The sequence below is a fragment of the Ranitomeya variabilis genome, chromosome 5, assembly GCF_051348905.1.
Source record: "Ranitomeya variabilis isolate aRanVar5 chromosome 5, aRanVar5.hap1, whole genome shotgun sequence".
In the NCBI taxonomy this organism is placed as follows: Eukaryota; Metazoa; Chordata; class Amphibia; order Anura; family Dendrobatidae; genus Ranitomeya; species Ranitomeya variabilis.
The window spans coordinates 122,385,800-122,411,827 of record NC_135236.1 but is presented as its reverse complement, the minus strand read 5'-3'; the positions used below and the strand labels follow the sequence as shown (position 1 = coordinate 122,411,827).

The 26,028-nt window shown below is 43.8% G+C and overlaps 1 protein-coding gene across 4 annotated transcripts in view; it reads right to left on the bottom strand.

Annotated features, from left to right (window-relative positions):
- Nucleotides 1-26,028, bottom strand: part of RASGRF1 (Ras protein specific guanine nucleotide releasing factor 1) — a 113,864-nt gene that overhangs the window by 77,713 nt on the left and 10,123 nt on the right. For all 4 annotated transcript variants that reach the window (XR_013215610.1, XR_013215611.1, XM_077263185.1 and 1 more), the window contains exon 2: nucleotides 24,955-25,061. Coding sequence is in view for 2 of the 4 variants with exons in the window: in XM_077263185.1 (XP_077119300.1) it covers nucleotides 24,955-25,061 (107 nt within the window). In the remaining 2 variants the exon portion in view is untranslated. The remainder of the gene's footprint in view (nucleotides 1-24,954; nucleotides 25,062-26,028) is intronic.

The following is a 26,028-nucleotide window of genomic DNA, read 5'->3' as shown; positions in this document are numbered from 1 at the left end:
TGGGGCTGTGCGTTCCACTGCGGGCATGCGTAGTGAGGAAGTGCCCTGAAGATCTGAGATGAATGATCCGCTCTTCCAGAGTGGTGAAGAGTCGCTCTGGCTGCTAAGTGGTGACAAGTGATCGTTCTTGGTGACCATTAGCAGTGAATTTAGGTGATATACAGTCAAGACAATATTAATAAAGCCGATTCTGTGAAGAGAGATAACAGTATTAGTATGGAAGTCACAGATTCATATCAGCATATTATATACTAATACTTTACGGCATTGTAAGGGTCACGTTAGAGACACTCGATTAACATAATCCATTCAGTTCATCATATATTACGAGAGGAAGGACTGGATATCGTAGTCTCTGTTCAAGCCCATTGGGGCTAAAGTCTGTAGTTCATGTATCCAGTAAGCCTCCCTCTTTTTTAGGAGGCCTATCCTGTCACCCCCTCTACGTGGTGGTGTCACCTGTTCAATCACTTGAAATCTTAACTGGGCAATGGTGTGGCCCTGAGTGATGAAGTGGTAGGGAATGGGTAATAGAGTATTTTTGCATCTTATCGTGGATTTATGCTTCGAGATCCTCTGTTTGATGGGTTGAGTTGTTTCCCCCACATAGTAAAGTCCGCAAGGGCACTTGATTATGTAAATTACATATGCCGAATCGCACGTAAAGAAGCCTTTAATGGGGTATTCCTTACCATTGTGTGGATGATATACAGTCGTGCCTCTTTGTATATTGTTGCACTGTATGCACTGTAGGCATGGAAATGTGCCTGTCCTTGGATTGGTAAGGAAACGTTGTCTGGGTATGGATTGTGAACTCCCTATACCTGCTCTCACCAACTTGTCTCGTATATTGCGCGGTCTACGGAAGCAGGGGAGGAAAGGTTCAACGAATTCTTTGACCCCTGGGTGTGCTGTTCCTAGAATGTGCCAATGACGTCTAATCGACTTATGAAGTAGGTAAACCAGGGGATGATAGTTATGGATGAAGGGGATGCGGTGTTTTGTATCTCTCTTCCTACTAGGGGAAGGATTCGTAGTAGTGACATCCAGAGTGTGCGGGGGATGTCCCCTCTCTAGAAACTTTGTCCGCATCTCTTCTAGCCGTTTGACTTCTAAGTCTTTGTCAGAGACTATTCTATGTACCCTCTGAAACTGGGATTTTGGGATAGAATCTTTCATTTTTCTGGGGTGGAAGCTGTCATAGTGTAATAGACTATTACGATCTGTTGGTTTGATGTGTAAGTCTGTGGAGAGTTCGCCTTCTTTATTTTTGAGAATTGTAGTATCTAGAAAGTGTACTTTGTCCTGATCGTACGTGATTGTGAAATCCAGGCCTGGCCAGGAAGTCTTGAGGAATCCAAAGAAGGATGCCAGTGATGTTTTGGGGCCATTCCAGATAAAAAATATGTCGTCAATGTACCTTTTCCACACTATAGCATGTGTGCGGAAAAGGTCATTCACGTAAATGGTGCTGTTTTCGTAATCTGCCATGTAGGCATTTGCGTATGGTGGCGCAGCGTTACTACCCATCGCGGTGCCTCTCCTCTGTAAGTAGAACTTGTCCTCAAATAGGAAGTAATTCTTTGTGAGTACCAGAGACAGTAACTCACAGCAGAGGTTGACCTGGTCGGGGTCTAGGTCCGAGGTCCTTAGTAACCTTCTCACTGATCTGATGCCTTCCACATGTGGTATGGACGTGTATAAGTCCTTTACGTCAAATGTGACAAGATAAGCCTCTGCTGGGATAGTTTTAAGCTCATCTATAAGTTTCAAGAAGGCTCCCATGTCCAGTAGGAAGGAGGGAGTTCGTTTGATCATGGGTATTAGAATTTTCTCTAGATATTTGGATATGGGTGAGAGAATTGAATCTGTTGAAGCCACTATGGGTCTTCCTGGTGGATTGGCTAAACTTTTGTGAATTTTTGGTAGTACATAAAAAACTGGCGTGATGGGATTTTGTTTGGATAGAAATTCACATGTTTTTTGGTCCAGTATTTTTAATTCTCTGTATTTGGTAAGTGTATTTTGTATTTGTTCTCTGATGTTGTTGGTTGGGTCCCTCTCTAGGGGTATGTAGATGGAGCTATCGTTTAATTGGCGGTAGACCTCTTGTCTATATGTGGACTTGTCAAGTACGACTATAGCTCCCCCCTTGTCCGCTGGTTTGACTATTATGTCCTTGTCTGCCTGTAGGGAGTTCAGCGCTTGTTGATCCAGGGCAGTAAGATTGGATGGAGCATGTAGTCTGCCTCTATCAAAGTCATCTCTTAATTTGTGAAAGGAGTCGTTCACAAATGAGATGAATGCTTCTAGTGCTGGGGAACCTGTAGGAGGTCTATAGTTGCTCTTGTTCCTTAGGCCTAGGCTCCTTGACGTAAGGAGTCGATCCTCTGTGATACTAGAGGGTCGATCACTAGTGTTCGAGTCGGCAAAGTGTAACTTGAGTCAAAGAGATCTGTAGAATCTCTGTAGATCCATTTCTAAGTTAAAAGTGCTTAGCCTATAACTTGGACAGAAGGATAGCCCTTTTTGTAGCACCTGGTGTTCTGCAATGCTTAATGATTTGGAGGAAATATTAATTACCAGGGGGTTCGTACCTGAGAGCGGGTTATGCGTGTGAAGTCCGTATTTCTTTGACCGTCTCTTTCCTCTACGGGTCCCCTTCTTCTCGTTTGTCTCCTTCCTCGTCCTAAAAAACGACCTGCTGCTGGTCTCTCGCATCGCTCCTGGTCCGATCCTGACGTCGAGATGTCTGTCGTAGATCTGTAATTGGAGCGTGTGGAGAAGGTCCCGGAGTTCGAGTTGTCTCGCCATTTATAGACTTTGTTCTGTTCGTAATCCTCTGCGTCCCTGATGAATTTTGACCTTTTCCTTGCTTCCGTGTCCCGTCTATGTTGCTCGATAGTAGTGTTGATGCGGGTTTTGAGATCCTGGAGTTCTTCTGGAGTGGAAGATGATGTCAACTGTTGTTCGATGTTCGTGGTACGTTCTTTACTCTGGGCGATCCCTTGGTGTAGATGTTCCAGCGTCAGCGTCATGAGATCAAAAGAACATTTGTTTAGAATTCTTTCAAAACGAGAACAAAAGTCGGGGGAGTCACTAAAGAGGGTAGGGCGGAGGGGGACCCATAGTCCCCTCGGAATCCTCTGAACTTTGAGGTACTCCGTAAGGGTTGCACAGTGCAATTCCAAATTTGTACTCCGTCTTAGTTCCCTCTTTAGATCTCGTCCCCTTGTTTCTTTAGGAGGAACTCGGTGGATGTTGTGGACTGTGCAATGATATTAGTAGTTTCTTCTGCGTTGTATGAAAACGTGAGTGATGACATGACCAGAATAGTGTGCTCATACGTAAGGGTTGTAGACTATGAGAAATAACCGTAGGCACTACTATTGAGGGTGGTGCGCAAGTAGGTGCCCAAACCATATAATCTTGTAAAGTAACTTGGCACACACGTGATCAGATGCTAGTGTGGTTTAATAATAGAGAGTACATACAGACGTTTTGGTCACAGACCTTCTTCAATGTACTAAAATAATAAATAATGACAAAATAAATAAAGTATATACAGTAGATGCATACAATAAATGGTCCAATATAGGTTCAAATGGCTAATAAATTTCAACTGCTCAAAAAACTACTTCGTACTGAATAAACCAGTCTCCTGTGAAATGCAGTATATTGAAGAAACGTACTAATAGTCATGCACTCGTGGTGTAAAGAGGCTAATTCATGGTGACCGTTGGAGTGAAAAATAAAGTGCATCTTGCATATAGGGGGGAGGGAAAATGAAAACCTACCCTCTCTCCGAGAAAATGTCTGGTAGGCGGATTTTATGGGGAAGAGTAGACCTGTAAGTATGTATGTAATATCTCAGATTTATAGGAAATGTGGTAACGCACAACTCAGGTAGTAATGAAAAACAAACATACCCCTTGTGATATCTGTTAGTAGAAATTACACGTTAAGCGTCAATAAGGCACTGTAGGGAGAAATGACATGGCTATGAAAACCCCGTGGTAACCGTCTGAGGAAGTGCTCAGTAAGCGATGATGTGCCTAGCTTACCTAAGATGTTCCTGTCCGGACGCGGTATCCACCGCTTGTCCTCGGTGTGGGGAAGCTGCCGTACCCGTGCCGTATAAGTGCGCGCTTAGAAACGCGCTACCGGAAGTGCTTAACCGGAAGTGCCCTGGCGGTGTGGGTTTGGCTAAGTTGCGTTCCACTACTGCTGAAGTGGGTGGGGCTGTGCGTTCCACTGCGGGCATGCATAGTGAGGAACTGCCCTGAAGATCTGAGATGAATGATCCGCTCTTCCAGAGTGGTGAAGAGTCGCTTCACCACTCTGGAAGAGCGGATCATTCATCTCAGATCTTCAGGGCACTTCCTCACTACGCATGCCCGCAGTGGAACGCACAGCCCCACCCACTTCAGCAGTAGTGGAACGCAACTTAGCCAAACCCACACCACCAGGGCACTTCCGGTTAAGCACTTCCGGTAGCGCGTTTCTAAGCGTGCACTTATACGGCACGAGCACGGCAGCTCCCCACACCGAGGACAAGCGGTGGATACCGCGTCCGGACAGGAACATCTTAGGTAAGCTAGGCACATCATCACTTACCGAGCACTTCCTCAGACGGTTACCACGGGGTTTTCATAGCCATGTCATTTTTCCCTACAGTGCCTTATTGACGCTTGACGTGTAATTTCTACTAACAAATATCACAAGGGGTATGTTTGTTTTTCATTACTACCTGAGTTGTGCGTTACCACATTTCCTATAAATCTGAGATATTACATACATACTTACAGGTCTACTCTTCCCCATAAAATCCGCCTACCAGACATTTTCTCGGAGAGAGGGTAGGTTTTCATTTTCCCTCCCCCCTATATGCAAGATGCACTTTATTTTTCACTCCAACGGTCACCATGAATTAGCCTCTTTACACCACGAGTGCATGACTATTAGTACGTTTCTTCAATATACTGCATTTCACAGGAGACTGGTTTATTCAGTACGAAGTAGTTTTTTGAGCAGTTGAAATTTATTAGCCATTTGAACCTATATTGGACCATTTATTGTATGCATCTACTGTATATACTTTATTTATTTTGTCATTATTTATTATTTTAGTACATTGAAGAAGGTCTGTGACCAAAACGTCTGTATGTACTCTCTATTATTAAACCACACTAGCATCTGATCACGTTTGTGCCAAGTTACTTTACAAGATTATATGGTTTGGGCACCTACTTGCGCACCACCCTCAATAGTAGTGCCTACGAATATTTCTCATAGTCTACAACCCTTACGTATGAGCACACTATTCTGGTCATGTCATCACTCACGTTTTCATACAACGCAGAAGAAACGACTAATATCATTGCACAGTCCACAACATCCACCGAGTTCCTTAGAGTTCCTCCTAAAGAAACAAGGGGACGAGATCTAGAGAGGGAACTAAGACGGAGTACAAATTTGGAATTTCACTGTGCAACCCTTACGGAGTACCTCAAAGTTCAGAGGATTCCGAGGGGACTACGGGTCCCCCTCCACCCTACCCTCTTTAGTGACTCCCCCGACTTTTGTTCTCGTTTTGAAAGAATTCGAAACAAATTTTCTTTTGATCTCATGACGCTGACGCTGGAACATCTACACCAAGGGATCGCCCAGAGTAAAGAACGTACCACGAACATCGAACAACAGTTGACATCATCTTCCACTCCAGAAGAACTCCAGGATCTCAAAACCCGCATCAACACTACTATCGAGCAACATAGAAGGGACACGGAAGCAAGGAAAAGGTCAAAATTCATCAGGGACGCAGAGGATTACGAACAGAACAAAGTCTATAAATGGCGAGACAACTCGAACTCCGGGACCTTCTCCACACGCTCCAATTACAGATCTACGACAGACATCTCGACGTCAGGATCGGACCAGGAGCGATGCGAGAGACCAGCAGCAGGTCGTTTTTTAGGACGAGGAAGGAGACAAACGAGAAGAAGGGGACCCGTAGAGGAAAGAGACGGTCAAAGAAATACGGACTTCACACGCATAACCCGCTCTCAGGTACGAACCCCCTGGTAATTAATATTTCCTCCAAATCATTAAGCATTGCAGAACACCAGGTGCTACAAAAAGAGCTATCCTTCTGTCCAAGTTATAGGCTAAGCACTTTTAACTTAGAAATGGATCTACAGAGATTCTACAGATCTCTTAGACTCAAGTTACACTTTGCCGACTCGAACACTAGTGATCCACCCTCTAGTATCACAGAGGATCGACTCCTTACGTCAAGGAGCCTAGGCCTAAGGAACAAGAGCAACTATAGACCTCCTACAGGTTCCCCAGCACTAGAAGCATTCATCTCATTTGTGAACGACTCCTTTCACAAATTAAGAGATGACTTTGATAGAGGCAGACTACATGCTCCATCCAATCTTACTGCCCTGGATCAACAAGCGCTGAACTCCCTACAGGCAGACAAGGACATAATAGTCAAACCAGCGGACAAGGGGGGAGCTATAGTCGTACTTGACAAGTCCACATATAGACAAGAGGTCTACCGCCAATTAAACAATAGCTCCATCTACATACCCCTAGAGAGGGACCCAACCAACAACATCAGAGAACAAATACAAAATACACTTACCAAATACAGAGAATTAAAAATACTGGACCAAAAAACATGTGAATTTCTATCCAAACAAAATCCCATCACGCCAGTTTTTTATGTACTACCAAAAATTCACAAAAGTTTAGCCAATCCACCAGGAAGACCCATAGTGGCTTCAACAGATTCAATTCTCTCACCCATATCCAAATATCTAGAGAAAATCCTAACACCCATGATCAAACGAACTCCCTCCTTCCTACTGGACACGGGAGCCTTCTTGAAACTTATAGATGAGCTTAAAACTATCCCAGCAGAGGCTTATCTTGTCACATTTGACGTAAAGGACTTATACACGTCCATACCACATGTGGAAGGCATCAGATCAGTGAGAAGGTTACTAAGGACCTCGGACCTAGACCCCGACCAGGTCAACCTCTGCTGTGAGTTACTGTCTCTGGTACTCACAAAGAATTACTTCCTATTTGAGGACAAGTTCTACTTACAGAGGAGAGGCACCGCGATGGGTAGTAACGCTGCGCCACCATACGCAAATGCCTACATGGCAGATTACGAAAACAGCACCATTTACCTGAATGACCTTTTCCGCACACATGCTATAGTGTGGAAAAGGTACATTGACGACATATTTTGTATCTGGAATGGCCCCGAAACATCACTGGCATCCTTCTTTGGATTCCTCAAGACTTCCTGGCCTGGCCTGGATTTCACAATCACGTACGATCAGGACAAAGTACACTTTCTAGATACTACAATTCTCAAAAATAAAGAAGGCGAACTCTCCACAGACTTACACATCAAACCAACAGATCGTAATAGTCTATTACACTATGACAGCTTCCACCCCAGAAAAATGAAAGATTCTATCCCAAAATCCCAGTTTCAGAGGGTACATAGTAATAGTCTCTGACAAAGACTTAGAAGTCAAACGGCTAGAAGAGATGCGGACAAAGTTTCTAGAGAGGGGACATCCCCCGCACACTCTGGATGTCACTACTACGAATCCTTCCCCTAGTAGGAAGAGAGATACAAAACACCGCATCCCCTTCATCCATAACTATCATCCCCTGGTTTACCTACTTCATAAGTCGATTAGACGTCATTGGCACATTCTAGGAACAGCACACCCAGGGGTCAAAGAATTCGTTGAACCTTTCCTCCCCTGCTTCCGTAGACCGCGCAATATATGAGACAAGTTGGTGAGAGCAGATATAGGGAGTTCACAATCCATACCCAGACAACGTTTCCTTACCAATCCAAGGACAGGCACATTTCCATGCCTACAGTGCAACAATATACAAAGAGGCACGACTGTATATCATCCACACAATGGTAAGGAATACCCCATTAAAGGCTTCTTTACGTGCGATTCGGCATATGTAATTTACATAATCAAGTGCCCTTGCGGACTTTACTATGTGGGGGAAACAACTCAACCCATCAAACAGAGGATCTCGAAGCATAAATCCATGATAAGATGCAAAAATACTCTATTATCCATTCCCTACCACTTCATCACTCAGGGCCACACCATTGCCCAGTTAAGATTTCAAGTGATTGAACAGGTGACACCACCACGTAGAGGGGGTGACAGGATAGGCCTCCTAAAAAAGAGGGAGGCTTACTGGATACATGAACTACAGACTTTAGCCCCAAGGGGCTTGAACAGAGACTACGATATCCAGTCCTTTCTCTCGTAATATATGATGAACTGAGTGGATTATGTTAATCGAGTGTCTCTAACGTGACCCTTACAATGCCGTAAAGTATTAGTATATAATATGCTGATATGAATCTGTGACTTCCATACTAATACTGTTATTTCTCTTCACAGAATCGGCTTTATTAATATTGTCTTGACTGTATATCACCTAAATTCACTGCTAATGGTCACCAAGAACGATCACTTGTCACCACTTATCAGCCAGAGCGACTCTTCACCACTCTGGAAGAGCGGATCATTCATCTCAGATCTTCAGGGCACTTCCTCACTACGCATGCCCGCAGTGGAACGCACAGCCCCACCCACTTCAGCAGTAGTGGAACGCAACTTAGCCAAACCCACCGCCAGGGCACTTCCGGTTAAGCACTTCCGGTAGCGCGTTTCTAAGCGCGCACTTATACGGCACGAGCACAGCAGCTTCCCCACACCGAGGACAAGCGGTGGATACCGCGTCCGGACAGGAACATCTTAGGTAAGCTAGGCACATCATCGCTTACCGAGCACTTCCTCAGACGGTTACCACGGGGTTTTCATAGCCATGTCATTTCTCCCTACAGTGCCTTATTGACGCTTAACGTGTAATTTCTACTAACAGATATCACAAGGGGTATGTTTGTTTTTCATTACTACCTGAGTTGTGCGTTACCACATTTCCTATAAATCTGAGACATTACATACATACTTACAGGTCTACTCTTCCCCATAAAATCCGCCTACCAGACATTTTCTCGGAGAGAGGGTAGGTTTTCATTTTCCCTCCCCCCTATATGCAAGATGCACTTTATTTTTCACTCCAACGGTCACCATGAATTAGCCTCTTTACACCACGAGTGCATGACTGTTAGTACGTTTCTTCAATATACTGCATTTCACAGGAGACTGGTTTATTCAGTACGAAGTAGTTTTTTGAGCAGTTGCAATTTATTAGCCATTTGAACCTATATTGGACCATTTATTGTATGCATCTACTGTATATACTTTATTTATTTTGTCATTATTTATTATTTTAGTACATTGAAGAAGGTCTGTGACCGAAACGTCTGTATGTACTCTCTATTATTAAACCACACTAGCATTTAAAGAGTAACTAAACATTTTTTAATTTACCGAAATTATTATCCAGGCATTGTGAAGCTACAAATCTTCATTATATACTTCATTATCTTATTTCACTTTCTTAAAGCACTCTGCTACTGTGCTGTTTCAATACCCAGTTCATGCTCCTTTAGAAGCTGCTTTCAACTGCTGCTCAGCAAGAATCTGTACTCTATTTACAAACAGTCTATGTATAGGAGGAATTACCTTGTCTAGCCCCTACTCCTACAGCTGTTCTAAGGCAGATGAAGTCCCATACTAAGAATGCATGCTCATAGAACAAGGATTCTTTCTGAGCAGCAGTTGAAAGCAGCTTCTAAAGGAGCATTAACTGGGCAATGAAACAGCACTGCATAAGAGCGTTTGTGAGAGAACTAAGCAAAATAGGTTAATAAAGTACAGTATATTACAAAAATTCCTCAAGGATAATGAAAACATTTTTTTAGCTATACTATAAACATTTCTGACCTATCCTCAGTTTTCCAGTAAACAGGACCAGTAAACAGGACCAAGCACAGCCACACACATATGTATGGTGCAGTGCCTGTGTAAGCAATGAAGAGAATTAAGTCCTCCAGGCTGCTTGTTGTGCCGACTGGCAGAATCCCAGGGTTTGGACCTTGCTGGCTGGCAAAACATTAATAGCCTATCATAAGGATAGGCCATAAATGTTTAAAGAAGAAGACCCAAGAAAAATTTTATTTCATAAACTAACCTAATTACCTTTCTACTTAAGTGTACTAATATGCTTACTGATCACAGTTTTCTCCAGTTTCCAGCGCAGCTCTGATGCTCTTCTTGCCCACAAGAAATGCAAACAGACTAAGCAGCTCACAAAGAAATTCTGTGAGACGGAAGTCATTTTCTCTGTGTAAGTCTTTGGAGGCTTCATCTAAGATGTCGTAGGCTTACATTGAGGGGGGCAGCTTCGCCCACCCAATGCAAGTCGGCAAAGAAGGGGAGCGCACATGTGGGACTGGAAAGGTGCTGGAAACCGGGAAAGATGGTGATCGGTAACCATATTAATACACTTACACATCACTATATAAGTAATTAAGACAGTTTATGAAATTAAAATATTGTCGGCAGGGCTGTGGAGTTGGAGTTGTGGAGTCTGAGCCCATTTTGGTGGAGTCGGAGTTGGAGTCGGTATAAAATGGACCGACTCCTAAAATATATGATAAATTAATATAGTATAATAAATACAGTAGTTCAATGCAGTTTGTGGGGAATATTTTTTTCATAAGAATTTGGGAAAGTTATGAAACGTCCTATAAATGCCTGTGCTATTCCTGACCTAACGTCTACACTTTTAGCTGAGATGAATCTGTGCTGCAGTTTATGTTCATGATTAGTGAGGCTCCTCTACAGATAAGGGGAAAAAATAACAAACACACATGGAAGGAAAGCCTTCATTCATCTCAGAACTTCTGCAGTGAACAGGAAAGCAGGATTAAAGAAGGTAAGTACTTCCTAAAGCATATCTAAACTTTCAATAAACTGTGCATAAATCAATAGTCCAGTATATGTTGTCTCTGTATGCTTGATATTTTAGTTTGTTTTTCCTCTTAGCTCATGTTTGGAGAAACTAGCTGCCCTGATGACTTATATACACTATACATAGAATATAAGGAAGAAATATGATGTGAAGCATTTAGTGAGCTGTACCCTGAGACAAACCTGACATTGAAAGTTCAGCATAAAGCTATCTAACATATTTTACAAACTTTATACTTATCATGTGTTCTATTGATTTATGCAAAGATTGTTTTATTTATATCCTAAATTATACAGTGCATGATTCCCTATTCTTGAAAGAATTACAATATACATTATTTTTTTACAGGACAAAAATATTTTGAGAATATTTTGAGATGATTACAAAATGTCTAAGAAGCATCTTATGAAGTCAGCTGTATTTGAGCATTTTACAGTGACTCAAGATGAAAAACATTTTGTGTGTCAGTGTATAAGTGACCCAGATGAAAACAAATGCTATGATGCCAAAATCAGTGCATACTCAGGCAGTGATAAAAATGCTCCTTCAAGTGCTTCCAATCTAAGAAGACATTTACAACGCTGCCACCCATAAATTTACAAAGCTGTGATTGAAAAAGATCACAGCAGCACAAAGAAACCAGAGACCGGAACTTCCTGCCAGGCAAAGGAGGAGGAAAGAGCGTCTCAAACATCAGTTACAAGATATTTTGTAAGTGACAAAGTTACTGCAAAAATGACAGAAGATGTGTTTGAAAGACAGCTCATCAAGCCTGTTGTGAAGGACTGTGTACCATTATCATTATTTGCATGACCAGCTTTTACAGCTCTTAACCCCTTTACCCCCAAGGGTGGTTTGCACGTTAATGACCAGGCCAATTTTTAGAATTCTGACCAATGTCCCTTTATGAGGTTATAACTCTGGAACGCTTCAATGGATCCTGGAGATTCTGACAAGGTTTTCTCAGGACATATTGTACTTCATGATAGAGGTAAAATTTCTTTGATATTACCTGCGTTTATTTGTGAAAAAAACTGAAATTTGGCGAAAATTTTGAAAATTTCGCAATTTTCCAACTTTGAATTTTTATGCAATTAAATCAGAGATATGTCACACAAAATACTTAATAAGTAACATTTCCCACATATTTACTTTACATCAGCACAATTTTGGAACCAAATTTTTTTTTTTGTTAGGGAGTTATAAGGGTTAAAAGTTGACCAGCAATTTCTCATTTTTACAACACCATTTTTTTTTTTAGGGACCACATCTCATTTGAAGTCATTTTGAAGGGTCTATATGATAGAAAATAACCAAGTGTGACACCATTCTAAAAACTGCACCCCTCAAGGTGCTCAAAACCACATTCAAGAAGTTTATTAACCCTTCAGGTGTTTCACAGGAATTTTTGGAATGTTTAAATAAAAATTAACATTTAACTTTTATTCACAAAAAATTTACTTCAGCTCCAATTTGTTTTATTTTACCAAGGGTAACAGGAGAAAATGGACCCCAAAAGTTGTTGTACAATTTGTCCTGAGTACTATGATACCCCATATGTGGGGGTAAACCACTGTTTGGGCGCATGGGAGAGCTCGGAAGGGAAGGAGCGCCGTTTGACTTTTCAATGCAAAATTAACAGGAATTGAGATGGGACGCCATGTTGCGTTTGGAGAGCCACTGATGTGCCTATACATTGAAACCCCCACAAGTGACACCATTTTGGAAAGTAGACCACCTAAGGAATTTATCTAGATGTGTGGTGAGCACTTTGACCCACCAAGTGCTTCACAGAAGAAGTTTATAATGCAGAGCCATAAAAATAAAAAATCATATTTCTTCACAAAAATGATCTTTTCGCCCCCAATTTTTTATTTTCCCAAGGGTGAGAGAAGAAATTGTACACCAAAAGTTGTTGTACAATTTGTCCTGAGTACGCTGATACCCCATATGTGGAGGTAAACCACTGTTTGGGCACATGGCAGACGCAGGCGCTGGTAAGCCACCTCCCTGCAGGACCCGGATGCAGCCCCGCGGCCATTTTGGATCCAGGGCCTGCAGGGAGGAGACTGTTGTGAATTTGGATTCTGGGCTCCCCCGGTGGCTACTGGTGGTATTGAACTGGTGTTTTCATCTTCTCTGTTCACCTGTTCCCATCAAGATGTGGGAGTCGCTATATATACCTTGCTGCTCTGTTAGTTGCTTGCCGGTCAACAATGTTATCAGAAGCCTCTCTGTGCTTGTTCCTGCTCCTAGACAACTACTAGATAAGTTGGACTCTTGTCCATGTTTGTTTTTGCATTTTTGTTCCAGTTCACAGCTGTAGTTTCGTTACTGTGTCTGGAAAGCTCTTGTGAACAGGAATTGCCACTCTGGTGTTATGAGTTAATGCCAGAGTTTTAAAGTAATTTCTGGATGGTGTTTTGATAGGGTTTTCAGCTGACCATGAAAGTGTCCTTTCTGTCTTCTGCTATGTAGTAAGTGGACCTCAAATTTGCTAAACCTATTTTCATACTACGTTTGTTATTTCATCTTAATTCACCGCCAATACATGTGGGGGGCCTCTGTCTCCTTTCGGGGTATTTCTCTAGAGGTGAGCTAGGACTGATATTTTCCTCTGCTAGTATTATTTAGTCCTCCGGCTGGTGCTGGGCATCTAGAATCAACGTAGGCATGCTACCCGGCCACTGCTAGTTGTGCGTTAGGTTTAGTTCATGGTCAGCTCAGTTCCCATCTTCCAAGAGCTAGTTCCTATATATGCTTATGCTATGTTCTCTTGCCATTGAGATCATGACAGTTTGACCGGACCACTAAAGGGTTAAAATCCTTGGCTGAGAAAGGAGAGAAATAAGTAGTCTGCTGAAATTTTTTTTTTTTTTTTTTTTTCTCTCCTTCTAATCTTTGAATGGCTCTGTGTCCACCTGTTTGTAATGGATCTTCAGAGTGTAACTGCAGGTTTGAATAATCTCGCCACGAAGGTACAATATTTGCAAGATTTTGTTTGTCATGCACCTGTATCTGAGCCGAGAATTCCTTTGCTGGAATTTTTCTCGGGGAATAGATCTGGGTTTCAGAATTTTCGAAATAATTGCAAATTATTTTTGTCCCTGAAATCTCGCTCTGCCGGAGACCCTGCACAGCAGGTCAGGATTGTGATTTCCTTGCTCCGGGGCGACCCTCAAGACTGGGCTTTTTCATTGACACCAGGGGATCCTGCGTTGCTCAATGTGGATGCGTTTTTTCTGGCCTTGGGGTTGCTTTATGACGAACCTCATTTGGAGCTTCAGGCAGAAAAAACTTTGATGTCCCTATCTCAGGGGCAAGATGAAGCGGAAATTTACTGCCAAAGATTCCGTAAATGGTCTGTGCTTACTCAGTGGAATGAGTGCGCCCTGGCGGCGACTTTCAGAGAGGGTCTCTCTGATGCCATTAAGGATGTTATGGTGGGGTTCCCTGTGCCTGCGGGTCTGAATGAGTCCATGACAATGGCTATTCAGATCGATAGGCGTTTGCGGGAGCGCAAACCAGTGCACCATCTGGCGGTGTCCACTGAGAAGTCGCCAGAGAGTATGCAGTGTGATAGAATTCTGTCCCGAAGCGAGCGGCAGAATTTTAGACGGAAAAATGGGTTGTGTTTCTATTGTGGTGATTCTACTCATGTTATATCAGCATGCTCTAAGCGCACTAAAAAGCTTGATAAATCTGTTTCCATTTGCACCTTACCATCTAAGTTTATTCTATCTGTGACCCTGATTTGCTCTTTGTCATCTATTACCACGGACGCCTATGTCGACTCTGGCGCCGCTTTGAGTCTTATGGATTGGTCCTTTGCCAAACGCTGTGGGTATGATTTAGAGCCTTTGGAGACTCTTATTCCTCTGAAGGGGATTGACTCCACCCCATTGGCTAATAATAAACCACAATACTGGACACAAGTAACTATGCGTATTAATCCGGATCACCAGGAGATTATTCGCTTTCTGGTGCTGTATAATCTACATCATGCTTTGGTGCTAGGATTGCCTTGGCTGCAGTCTCACAACCCAGTCCTCGACTGGAGAGCTATGTCTGTGTTGAGCTGGGGATGTAAGGGGGCTCATGGGGATGTACCTGTGGTTTCCATTTCATCATCTATTCCCTCTGAAATTCCTGAGTTCCTGTCTGACTATCGTGACGTCTTTGAAGAATCCAAGCTTGGTTCATTACCTCCGCACCGAGAGTGCGATTGTGCCATAGATTTAATCCCGGGTAGTAAATACCCAAAGGGTCGTTTATTTAATCTGTCTGTGCCTGAACATGCTGCTATGCGAGAATATATAAAGGAGTCCTTGGAAAAGGGACATATTCGTCCATCGTCATCTCCCTTAGGAGCCGGTTTTTTCTTTGTGTCAAAAAAAGACGGCTCTTTGAGACCATGTATCGATTATCGGCTTTTGAATAAAATCACTGTAAAATATCAATACCCATTGCCGTTGCTGACTGATTTGTTTGCTCGCATAAAGGGGGCCAAGTGGTTCTCTAAGATTGACCTTCGTGGGGTGTATAATTTGGTGCGAATCAGGCAGGGGGATGAGTGGAAAACCGCATTTAATACGCCCGAGGGCCACTTTGAGTATTTAGTGATGCCTTTTGGTCTTTCAAATGCTCCGTCAGTTTTCCAGTCCTTTATGCATGATATTTTTCGCGATTATTTGGATAAATTTATGATTGTGTATCTGGATGATATTCTGATTTTTTCGGATGACTGGGACTCTCATGTCCAGCAAGTCAGGAGGGTTTTCCAGGTTTTGCGGTCTAATTCTTTGTGTGTGAAGGGTTCTAAGTGTGTTTTTGGGGTACAGAGGATTTCCTTTTTGGGATATATTTTTTCTCCCTCTTCCATTGAAATGGATCCTGTCAAGGTTCAAGCTATTTGTGATTGGACGCAGCCCTCTTCTCTTAAGAGTCTTCAGAAATTTTTGGGCTTTGCTAACTTTTATCGTCGATTTATTGCTGGTTTTTCGGATATTGCTAAGCCATTGACCGATTTGACTAAGAAGGGTGCTGATGTTGCTGATTGGTCCCCTGACGCTGTGGAGGCCTTTCGGGAGCTTAAGCGCCGTTTTTCCTCTGCCCCTGTGTTGCGTCAGCCTGATGTTGTTCTACCTTTTCAGGTTGAGGTCGACGCTTCTGAGATCGGAGCTGGGGCAGTGTTGTCGCAGAAAAGTTCTGACTGCTCCGTGATGAGGCCTTGTGCCTTCTTTTCCCGTAAATTTTCACCCGCTGAGCGGAATTATGATGTTGGGAATAGGGAGCTTTTGGCCATGAAGTGGGCTTTTGAGGAGTGGCGCCATTGGCTTGAGGGGGCCAGACATCAGGTGGTGGTATTGACTGACCACAAAAACTTGATTTATCTTGAGACCGCCAGGCGCCTGAATCCTAGACAGGCGCGCTGGTCATTATTTTTCTCTCGGTTTAATTTTGTGGTGTCATACCTACCGGGTTCTAAGAATGTTAAGGCGGATGCCCTTTCTAGGAGTTTTGAGCCTGACTCGCCTGGTAACTCTGAGCCCACAGGTATCCTTAAGGATGGAGTGGTATTGTCAGCCGTTTCTCCAGACCTGCGGCGGGCCTTGCAGGAGTTTCAAGCAGATAGACCGGATCGTTGCCCACCTGATAAACTGTTTGTTCCTGATGATTGGACCAGTAGAGTCATCTCTGAGGTTCATTCTTCTGCGTTGGCAGGTCATCCTGGCATTTTTGGTACCAGGGATTTGGTGGCAAGGTCCTTCTGGTGGCCTTCCCTGTCACGAGATGTGCGAGGCTTTGTGCAGTCTTGTGACGTTTGTGCTCGGGCCAAGCCTTGTTGCTCTCGGGCTAGTGGATTATTGTTGCCCTTGCCTATTCCTAAGAGGCCTTGGACGCACATCTCGATGGATTTTATTTCAGATCTGCCTGTTTCTCAGAAGATGTCTGTCATCTGGGTGGTGTGTGACCGTTTCTCTAAGATGGTCCATTTGGTTCCTCTGCCCAAGTTGCCTTCTTCTTCCGAGTTGGTTCCTCTGTTTTTTCAAAATGTTGTTCGTTTGCATGGTATTCCTGAGAATATCATTTCTGACAGAGGGACCCAATTCGTGTCTAGATTTTGGCGGGCATTCTGTGCTAGGATGGGCATAGATTTATCTTTTTCGTCCGCTTTCCATCCTCAGACGAATGGCCAGACCGAGCGGACTAATCAGACCCTGGAGACATATCTGAGGTGTTTTGTGTCTGCTGACCAGGATGATTGGGTTGCTTTTTTGCCATTGGCAGAGTTCGCTCTCAATAATCGGGCCAGCTCTGCCACTTTGGTGTCCCCGTTTTTCTGTAATTCGAGGTTTCATCCTCGATTTTCCTCTGGTCAGGTGGAATCTTCGGATTGTCCTGGAGTGGATGCTGTGGTGGAGAGATTGCATCAGATCTGGGGGCAGGTGGTGGACAATTTGAGGTTGTCCCAGGAGAAGACTCAGCTTTTTGCCAACCGCCACCGTCGTGTTGGTCCTCGGCTTTGTGTTGGGGATTTGGTGTGGTTGTCTTCTCGTTTTGTCCCTATGAGGGTCTCTTCTCCTAAGTTTAAGCCTCGGTTCATCGGCCCGTATAAGATTTTGGAGATTCTTAACCCTGTTTCCTTCCGTTTGGACCTCCCTGCATCCTTTTCTATTCATAACGTTTTTCATCGGTCATTATTGCGCAGGTATGAGGTACCGGTTGTGCCTTCCGTTGAGCCTCCTGCTCCGGTGTTGGTTGAGGGTGAGTTGGAGTACGTTGTGGAGAAAATCTTAGACTCTCGTGTTTCCAGACGGAGACTCCAGTATCTGGTCAAGTGGAAGGGATACGGCCAGGAGGATAATTCTTGGGTGAATGCATCTGATGTTCATGCCTCTGATCTGGTTCGTGCCTTTCATAGGGCCCATCCTGATCGCCCTGGTGGTTCTGGTGAGGGTTCGGTGCCCCCTCCTTGAGGGGGGGGTACTGTTGTGAATTTGGATTCTGGGCTCCCCCGGTGGCTACTGGTGGTATTGAACTGGTGTTTTCATCTTCTCTGTTCACCTGTTCCCATCAAGATGTGGGAGTCGCTATATATACCTTGCTGCTCTGTTAGTTGCTTGCCGGTCAACAATGTTATCAGAAGCCTCTCTGTGCTTGTTCCTGCTCCTAGACAACTACTAGATAAGTTGGACTCTTGTCCATGTTTGTTTTTGCATTTTTGTTCCAGTTCACAGCTGTAGTTTCGTTACTGTGTCTGGAAAGCTCTTGTGAACAGGAATTGCCACTCTGGTGTTATGAGTTAATGCCAGAGTTTTAAAGTAATTTCTGGATGGTGTTTTGATAGGGTTTTCAGCTGACCATGAAAGTGTCCTTTCTGTCTTCTGCTATGTAGTAAGTGGACCTCAAATTTGCTAAACCTATTTTCATACTACGTTTGTTATTTCATCTTAATTCACCGCCAATACATGTGGGGGGCCTCTGTCTCCTTTCGGGGTATTTCTCTAGAGGTGAGCTAGGACTGATATTTTCCTCTGCTAGTATTATTTAGTCCTCCGGCTGGTGCTGGGCATCTAGAATCAACGTAGGCATGCTACCCGGCCACTGCTAGTTGTGCGTTAGGTTTAGTTCATGGTCAGCTCAGTTCCCATCTTCCAAGAGCTAGTTCCTATATATGCTTATGCTATGTTCTCTTGCCATTGAGATCATGACAGGAGACGCTCGGTACAATGTGAGCACATCGCCTTGTACCGATCGTCTCAGGGAAGCACGCAGGGAGCCCCCTCCCTGCGCGATGCTTCCCTATACCACCGGAACACTGCGATCATGTTTGATCGCAGTGTGCCAGGGGTTAATGTGCCGGGGGCGGTCCGTGACCGCTCCTGGCACATAGTGCCAGATGTCAGCTGCGATAGTCAGCTGACACCCGGCCACGATCGGCCGCGCTCCCCCCCGTGAGCGCGGCCGATCGCATATGACGTACTATCCCGTCGGTGGTCATACGGGCCCACCCCACCTCGACGGGATAGTACGTCCAATGTCAGAAAGGGGTTAACGGAGAAATGGTCCACAAACTTGGTGTTTCTCTTGAAAGAGAAAGTATTAGAAAATTAGTGATTGTAGAAGCCCTTAACCAAAAGGAAGATCTTAAAGGGCCACTGTCACCCCCCTCCAGCCGTTATAAACTAAAAGAGCCACCTTGTGCAGCATTAATGCTGCATTCTAACAAGGTGGCTCTTTTAGTTTTAGGTTCAAGTACACCCCAAATAAAGCGTTTTTATACTTAGCCACAATTCCTGTCTCTAGCCAGGGAGGCGGGTCCTCACTCCCCAGCTCGAACAGCTCCTCTGCCGTCACTCCAATCTTCCTGCGCTTTCGGCGCCGCCCCCTCAGCGCTGTTATCGTTTCAAAACCGGCGCCTGCGCAGTGTAATGCTGTGCTGCGCAGACGCAGTAAGCTCTGGACGTCTGACGTCCCAGCCAGGCTTGCAGACTGCGCCTGCACGGGCATTGCGGCCAGCCACCTTTGGAATCCCCGCCCCGCACTGTGTTATGCATTAAGCACAGTGCGGGGCTGGGATTCACAAGCTGGGTGGCCGCACAGGCGCAGTCTGCAAGACTGCATGTGAGGTCAGACGGCCAGAGCTTACTGCGCCTGCCCCAGCCAGTACTAAACAGCGCAGGCGCCGGATTTGAGTGGAAAAAAGCGCGGAGGGGGCGGCGCCCGGCGCCGAAGATTTGAGTGACTGAAGTGTGGCGGTTGCAGCAGAGGGGTTAAGACCTGCCTCCAGGGCTAAAGAGCGGTATTTTGGCGAAATTATAAAACGCTTTATTTTGGCTATAACTGCACCACAAACTAAAAGAGCCACCTTGTTAGAATGCAGCATTACTGCTGTACAAGGTGGCTCTTTTAGTTTATAACGGCTGGAGGGGGTGACAGAGTCCCTTTAAAAAGACTCTCAAGAGACGCTTTGTATCTCTTAAAATGGATGCATGCACACGTCAGTGAACTATTTTGCTATCAATGTTCGATATGTTAGTGACAACAAAAAAATTGTTACTAAAACGCTGGCAGTAAAAGATTCTAAAGCTCATCACACCAGCCAGGTTCTCCAGGCCTTAGTGAAAAAGTTCTGCAAGATTATGAACTAAAAAAAACAGGTTCTTGCTAGTGTAACTGATAATGCTGCAAACATGATAAGTACAATTAAACTGATGGATTAAAATAATGAAGGTGAACAGCAGCTAGAAGAACATTTCACATTCAGTATGTTGGCGATGGAAGGCCACAGTCCTGTTCCCATAATGGAGGAACAAACAGAAATTACTACAGAAGAACAGCAAAATGATTCTTTGCAATTAGATGATCTTGTTGAAGCTGCTTCACACCTCTTTCCTATTCATCACATGCGCTGTGCTGTGCACACGCTGCAGCTAGCAATAAGAGATAGTGAGGAAATTGGCTATTGCTGCCAGAACTCCTAAAATTAATTCCATCTTGAAGAGACGTGCTGGAAAAGGTGCAATTGTGGATCAAACCACTCGGTGGGGCAGCACCTATTTAATGATTGATTGCTTGAGCTGAAACCCTTCCTTGTAGACATGGCCAACCCTCAGGTAACACTACATGAAGGTCAATGGACACAGGTGGCTGAATTGAAGGAATTGCTTCATCACCCATTTACAGTGACTAAAAAGTTACAAGCTGAGGATTTAACTCCTGGCATTTTTATAAAGGAGTGGAAGAACTTGTTGTTTTGCCTGTCCCAAAGAGGAGGTTTAATCGCAGATGGCATTGCTGCTTCAATGAAACAGAGAGAGACACTGCTATTAGAAAATAAAACTCTTCTAGCAGCTGTTTATGTGGACCAGAGTCATCGTATATTGCTGGATGATCAACAGCTTACTAAAGGAAAAGAAGCTTTGATTGAGGTAGCAGTTAGGATGAGTGGGCTACAGGATGGCCAAAAGCAAGAGGACTCAGGTCCTGCCAGTGCTGCTGCTGCCGCCATTCCTTCATCCTCATCAGATGAGGATTTTTGACAAGTATTTGAACGACATGGAGCAGGCAAAGCGTTGCTGCAGGGAAAAAGATTCCACTCCCATAGAAAACAGATTGACCATATTTCAGCAACGTTTTTTCACTTGCTCTCAAAGAAGTAGAAGAGTTCAATAGTTCATCAAAACTGACTGTGCACGAGGCAATTCCTTTATACCCTGAAATTGTTAGAGATGTCGCCCATGTGGTTACTGCTTTACCACCAACCCAAGTTAGTGTAGAGAGGTTGTTCTCTAGCCTTAAAATAATTAGGATAGATGTGAGGTAATCTATAAAGGAGAATCTGATGGAGGCGATACTATTTCTTCATAGACTACAGAAGGGCTTTTTTGCAGTATGTTCATGTACTCATTATGTAAACTAGGGGGCAGGTCAGTGAGGGATCAGTGACCTGTCAGCAGTCAGCATTACGAATACCTAATCAGAACACCACATGAAGACCCCCACAGGCCGCCCGAGGGCACAGGCATATCATTAACTCAGAACTGAAACAACAACCACAAGATGGATTTCATCACCCAGGTATCATTGTAATCAGTATAACGGCACCAACCTAACACTGTCTGCACAATCCTGCTGACAGGTTCCCTTTAAGTTCTGGAAACCTCCTTTTGCTAAATAGTTCATATTAATATAGTATTCATATAGTATAGGCATATTATTACCATAGAGGCCCAGAACCTTTGAGCTGCGGATGTGACATAAATACCAGGGAATTCATCAGGAGAGGAATCTTTTAAATTTAGTTTTGCACGAGTCTGTGCTGCTCTAATTTAGGGAAAAATTATTAAAGTGCTGCAGGACAATTGCTAAATTTGGCACATTTTACACCAGAAAAAAAGGCACAAATGCTGCGATAATTTCCCTCCTTCACTGGGCCGAGTACTGACCCCACTGGGCTGGGTACTGACCCCACTGGGCCGGATACTAACCCCACTGGGCCGGATACTGACCCCACTGGGCCATGTACTGACACCACTGGGCCGAGTACTGACCCCACTGGGCCAGGTACTGACCCTACGGGGCCAAGTACTGACCCCACTGGGCCAGGTTTTGACCCCACTGAGCCGGGTGCTGACCCCACTGGGCCATGTACTGACCCCACTGGGACGAGTACTGACCCCACTGGGCCAGGTACTGACCCCACTGGGCCGGGTGCTGACCCCACTGGGCCGGGTGCTGACCCCACTGGGCCATGTACTGACCCCACTGGGACGAGTACTGACCCCACTGGGCCAGGTACTGACCCCACTGAGCTGGGTGCTGACCCCACTGGGCCGTGTACTGACCCCACTTGGCCCGGTTCTGACCCCACTTGGCCCGGTACTGACCTCACTTGGCCCGGTACTGACCCCACTTGGCCCGGTACTGAACCCACTGGGTCCGGTACTGCTGGTCTCTGTAATATATCGATACATACACGTCTATGGCACAGAGGTAGACGTGTAGTCAGTAGCTATATACCTTGGATTGTTTACAGTACCAAGATTTTTTAACTATTTAATTAACAATTTTTTGGGGGGCATTTAGTACCAGACACTATTTATAGATATTTGGTTGCCACTTTTTTGGCGTTATGCTACATTTCCATGAATTGGATGGTTTATGCTGAAACTCAGTGGAAATTCTGTAGTGTGAATTTCTAGCAAAATGTGACTTTTTGTTGGAACTCTGCAAAAATCTGTACACATGGTATTAAAGGGGATGTCCAGTTAAAATGTCACCTATTCACAGGAAAAGTGATGACTTACAGTATTTATTGGTGTAAGTCCGACTACTGGGACCCTCACTGATTAGCAGATCGGGGCAGTTGTTAGAGTGCAGCGGGAGCGTATGCCGACTTGCCATGCCATTCATTCTCTATGAGGCTGCCAGAAATTGCCAAGCACAACGCTGCACTCTCTAACCCCAATGAATGGAGCACCGGCTCCTCTCCATTGTAATAAGGATAACAGTGCTTTGTTCTACCAATTGGTACTGATCCTACCGATTGGTCCCTAAGTTATCTGTTATGATCCGGTGACCTTGGAGCCGCATGAGACTTTCTCAGGAGTAGGTGGAACCTATACTGACCGCAATCCCTAAACTGACACCGCAACTAGAAGTAGCCGTGGGATGTACCTAACAATCCTAGACACCTTGACACAGCCGGAGGACTAAATACCCCTATAGATGGAAATGGGAATCCTATCTTGCCTCAGAGCAGAACCCCAAAGGATAGACAGCCCCCACAAATATTGACTGTGAGTATTAGAGGAAAGACACACGCAGGCAGAAAACAGGGTTTAGCAAAAGAGGCCACTCTAGCTAAACAGGAAAGGATAGGACAGAATGCTAAGCGGTCAGTAACAAAACCCTGAAAATATCCACAGCAGATAATTCAAAAATTCCACCATCTAACTAAAGACATGGAACGTATATCTGCATCTCCTGAGAATCCAACTTGACTGGAAAAATCCTGGCACAGTCTAAGCTGGACAAGAAAAAACAATGAATAGCACTGATCTGTAAAGCACACAGAATGTGTGCTGCAGAAACAAAAACCAGACACTTATCTTTGCTGAACTGGCAGCAGGGCAGGAGGAACCAGACTGAGATCCAAACCTTCCAAGAACAATGGACAACTGGCAAGGACTAATGAATCCTGCAACCTTAAATACCCCAGCCAGCACTGCAATCAGCAGGGACACCTGCCCAGGATTGCAACCCAGGGACAACTGTATTACCACCAACAACCACCGGAGGGAACCCAAGAGCAGAATTCACAACAGTTATCACCCATCCTGTGGATACGTGATAAGGTGATAATTCATTATCACTAAACAACTTAAGAGTAGGGGCAGAACCAGTGGTAAAGACTGGTAGGACATGTGCCCGGGAGATGGATGCCAGTGGTGTGCCAGTAATACACTCTGTTCTCCTCAGTTAGATACAAGCAGAAGCCTAACAATAGTTGGTACAGGGTTTGCCGCCACACACGGCCTCTATGGCCCACTTTTGCAGACTAATCCTGATAAAACCCCAAGGTATTTGGGGGCCCTGATGACAATTTTTCATCGAAGTCGAAAAGCTTCAAGTTACAACATTGGCTACAAGGCTAGCTCGTGACTGTGTGAAGGGTTTTTTACACATCGACTAGGGAGACTTGATCACTTCTGGATCGCCCAGATGTTTATCGTTCAAAACGTCACTACGTAGTGTATAGCACAGCCAGACTCCCAGTAGAGAAGGCAGACATGGCTTGTTACCATCTCTGCCTTCCAGATCAATATATACAAATTGCTGAACAAGCGCTATGTAAACAGCACTTCCGCATCCTGACCAGCAGTAATGTGATCACTGGCTACAAAAGAATTGTTACTGAAAGGGGAACACATTTTTAAATGTATTTTAGTGGTCTTTTGTGGTCATAAAAAATAAGAGAAAAACAAGACAGGCATTTCCTTACATTTTTTTATTAACACTGCTATTGCCCCCAAAGATTAAATTAAAGTATTAAAATAACATAAAAATTAGGAACCACAGATCACAAAAAAATGCAAAAATTATTTAAATATAGAAACTGCATGTATGAAAAAAGAAACCAAAAATGTATCTAGGCAAGAAGGAGGGGTAAATTGCCTGGTCCTGAACTGGTTAATATTGATTAGGTATTTTCATATTATTTATTAATTTTGTGCATTTTTGTTCATTTGTACTATTGGTTTTATACATTGAGTGAGTGACAAAAGACCAGGAGAGACTGACTCGCTAAATCAAGGAGACACTACCCAAGCACCAGACTGATGTGGACACTCCATGTTGCTTGAGTTTGCATTTCCGATGCTTAAAATGTGTTAAAATGTAATAATGTAATTAATTGAAATTAATTATGCTTCCATGCACTTTTTCCCTAGCAGCATCCTGTACCCAAACCATGCAGTACTGTAGACAGTACTTTACCTTGCTCGTGAAATAGCGTTGACCCACTCATCGCAGTCACTGGAATCCTCCGTACGCAGCTCCAAGGGCTTCTGATTCTCGTGATTAAAGTTGATGATGAAACAATACTGTCAAAAAAAAGACACAGTCAGCAAAATACCCCAAGAGCACCGAAAATATCCAGAGGCCGTGCACAGAGAATACCTAAGTAACAGAACGGGTAGAAAACACACACTGCTAAATGGATAGGATTCTGATAAAAAACTGCAATTCCTCTACCATTTATTATCCCGTCCCTGTAATATCCTTATATTATGCAATTCTTAGTTTTTTCTACTTACAATTTCTTAACATTATTATAAAGTAGCTGCGCAGAAGATATAAATAAAAAATGAAAATTTTATGTATACGGTAATTAAAAGTCATAAAAAAAGGAAATGATCCAAAAAAACCTTAAGGTTATGTTCACAGACTTTTTTATGTGTATTTTCAAGGGGATTCTACTAAAAATTTACAAAAAAAACTGAATCAAATACTCTCTGATTATCAGAAATTTGTTGGGGAAAAAAACTTGCTGTATAAACAGCAACATGGATTTTCGATAGGAAGCTTACTGATAGAGTGACTGAAGCGGTTTTGATATGATTTTAGAATGGATCTATTTCAAAATCCACAAAACAAAAGCTGTGTGTGAACATACACTTAAAATAGGTCAGTGCCAGTTTATAAAAATCATTGGATTAGCAGTTTATTATGAATAAACCCTTCCATAAAGTGGCTTAGCCATACAGAAAATGTATTGTTCTTTGTGGTTTCAGTGTTCCTTGGTGGTCCGTTATAAGACCACTGACTATTTTAGGCATCTTGGCACTTGGTGGTCTCAGGATGCTACACAGAGTGAGATTTACTTTCACCGCAGCCCCTTACAATTGCTATAAATCGTGGCATCATCAACCATCAGGGCAGACTGACGGTCATCTGGGCAAAGGGCACTGAAGGTCATGGGCCGATTACCATTGTCCACTATAGACTTCATACACTTGATTTCTATTGTTTTTGATGAAGTTATTACATGAATTTATTGCTGATTATTCA